At 39.4% G+C, this 2,972-nt stretch overlaps 1 protein-coding gene across 1 annotated transcript in view; it reads right to left on the reverse strand.

The window, feature by feature from the left end:
- atxn2 (ataxin 2) overlaps positions 1-2,742 on the reverse strand; it is a 26,335-nt gene extending 23,593 nt beyond the window's left edge. Inside the window, exon 1 of the mRNA XM_037680971.1 lies at positions 2,580-2,742. Coding sequence (XP_037536899.1) covers positions 2,580-2,689 — 110 coding nt within the window. The 5' untranslated portion in view covers positions 2,690-2,742. The remainder of the gene's footprint in view (positions 1-2,579) is intronic.
- Positions 2,743-2,972: the final 230 nt, after the last annotated feature.

The raw sequence follows: 2,972 nt of genomic DNA on the forward strand, positions 1-2,972 counted from the left end.
TTCTCTTTATGTAAAGGTAGTTTCTCTTTATGTAAAGGTAGTTTCTCACTGGTCTGAGTCTCCAGAATGTCTTGACACGTTTGTTGGGAACTCAGTTTCCTTGCATGAGTCACAACAGCTCACAGTCGTGTCATTTGAATTTTGAAAACGTTTTTCTCTTGAAATAGTGACAAAGTGTCTCGAACCCTTCTCCCTTTAGTCACAAGTATCTGTAACTCATCTCAAGAGCAGTATTTTTCCAACTGCACAGGAGCACCGACAGAAAACATGGTCATGTCTAAAAGCTACACTGTTGATACATTATCATTTAAAAACTGGCCCAAATCTGCTCATTTTAATTTTGAAGAGTAAATTAAATGATAAACCTGTGAGTGGCTGCCAAGATGGGCACAATGTGCAAGACTTAGAGCTAGGTCTAGTTCTAGACCCAGTTTTGCAAACCATGCACACGTGTTTTTCAAAAACTTGTCACACAAAATATGGCCTCATTGCTCTCTGGTCACTTGATTGCAAATTCTCAAAATTTAGCTAGGCTGCGACAAAAAATAAATAAATATTTGTGTCAATATTGAGTCACCAACTATTTTCCAAAAGTTGTAGCTCAATGAGATACCATCTTAAAGTCATAACAGCTGTGGAAACATGCAATTTTTCAATAATTTTTATTTAAATGTTTCTGTATATGTGTATCTTTTATGATAAAAATAACCAATTACTTATGCATCATGTGCTACCAAAGGTCTACCACATATTTCAGAATCAGCTTTATTGTCATTGCACCGAAGCACAACAAAATTACATTTCAGTACAGCCTGTCCAAGTAAAACATAATGGAACAGAAAGGGGGACGAAGGTGTGAGGCTGCGGGCCCGTGGGAGGCGCAGCCTTTTTTGTTTAGATAGGGAAAGAGAAACATGGGGGGAAGAGAAGGTATAAAAAAAAAAAAATCATATCTCACACTGTGTCCTAGACAGGACACAAAAAGAAAAACCTCAGCACAGAAACAGCAACATACTGATGACATCACGATACACGTGCATGAGGAAGGCCGACGAAGGTGATGAGTTTGTCCATGGACACTGCCAGATAGTCCTCATAGTCCGAGCTCTGATACAGGTCCACAGATGTGCATATTTTGTACCAATTTTTTATTTTTTTTTTAATCATCAGATTTATGTTTAGTTGCCGGCAGTTACAAGTTGTTTGTTTACATTCAAATTTTCAATATTCAACCCCCTGATGTAAACAGAGAGGGTGAACAATGGAAACAGTGGGGCCAGGCTGAAAGACAAAAGATAAAGTTCTCGCTCCTTTTGAAAAGAAACCGTGACTAAAAGCTGTAAAAAAACAAGAGTTCACAGAAGTAGAGTATGTTTGGGGGTCAAGCTGCTGGAAGGGGTTAAAACAAAAGTTGGGGCTAAGACCATATTAAAATGAGCTGCGCAGAGATATTCTGGGACAATTTCCATAACTGATTGCAGAATTTAGTTGCAAACAAAAGCGAAGGGCAATATTTGCAGTTTCCCCAACACAATTTTTTTTACAAAAACCCTAATGAGTTGGATTTAAAACATCTTCTCCATCATTTAACGATGAAGAGACTGTTAGAAGTTTAAAAATGCAAACAAAAAGCACCAGGAAAAAAAAAAAACTGTTTGATAGTCATCATGGCTTGAAAAAGGATTTAATTTTTTTTTTAAGCAACCATGATGTAAAACACAGTGAAGCAGCTGTTATGTTCCATGTTTTTTCTTTTTTAAAATCATCGGAGCAATCTTCTATTTACAGTAAAACCAGCACAACTGGGACATACTGTCCTAGTGACCGGTGAACAGAGGAAAAAATCTAAACACGCGTGACATCCTCTAGTATCTGACAGTGTCAGTGTGTCAACTCTTAGGACGCGCACATAAAGTCATGATTCAAGGACACCAATTACTCTGCGTCAGGGATTAAAATCCAGTCAGTTTAATAATCCCCCCCCCCCCCCCTTTTTTTTTTCTTCATCCACGCCCTCCTCTTTCTCCACTACACGCTTTTATAGCAATTTCTTCTTGGCGATCCCGTTGCAGCAACGTTGCGGTAACGTGCACGTCGGTTAAATTAACAGCTGTTTAGATAAGAAGACAGGCTCCAGTCACTGTCTGCATTTGAATCACAAACATCACGGGCTGTCAAGCGGCTAATTAACTCAAATTGACCTCAAGCTGATGGAGAACTAATAAGCAATTTTAACGAGCAATCGATGGAAAACATGTCGATTTGGGTTCATCTGGGCATGATTTTGTGGTAGAGGGATCACACAGGAATATATATATATATATATATATAAAGTACACCGGGTGAAATGTTACAACTGCACTGGACCGAGCAAAACAGGCCTCGAATAAGGTTTCAGTGTGGATGGTAACATGTCGCAAGGCCCTCATAACGTTCTCAAATCATTTGAGCAACTTCACATAAATGTCATTCCTCCAAACTGCCCCTGTGGGGTATAACCGTGTTACAGTACCATTTGTGACCACATCACCCCTGTCTATTGCGTTTTTATTTAAATGTATTTATGAAAATTTACCGACCTGCCCAGATTCGGTCTCCCCCCGCCGCTTCCTCCGGCTCCAGAAGCGGCCGCACCAGTCGTGTTGCCACCGCCGGGTTTGCTTCGATTTCCTCCGGCCTTCATTGACATGATGATCCCATAAAAGACAGCGAGTTAAAATGACCACCTACAGACTTCTTGACAAAGATGTGGCGTGTGTGGTTCTGCTAACAAGCTAACGTCAACGTGCGTTTTTAAAGCAGGATGCTGATGCTAAGCGGTTAGCTAGTTAGCTAAATTAGCGATATGTACAATTCTAATTAAAACTGGTAAATCAATATTTAAAAATGACAACACGCTATGGTAACTAATCCAAAATAAACACGTGCCTTAAACCTATTGTCAATTTGTTATGTAATCGTAACAAAAAGAA

The sequence above is a fragment of the Nematolebias whitei genome, chromosome 8 (genome assembly GCF_014905685.2).
Source record: "Nematolebias whitei isolate Nwh7 chromosome 8, NemWhi1, whole genome shotgun sequence".
NCBI lineage: Eukaryota > Metazoa > Chordata > Actinopteri > Cyprinodontiformes > Rivulidae > Nematolebias > Nematolebias whitei.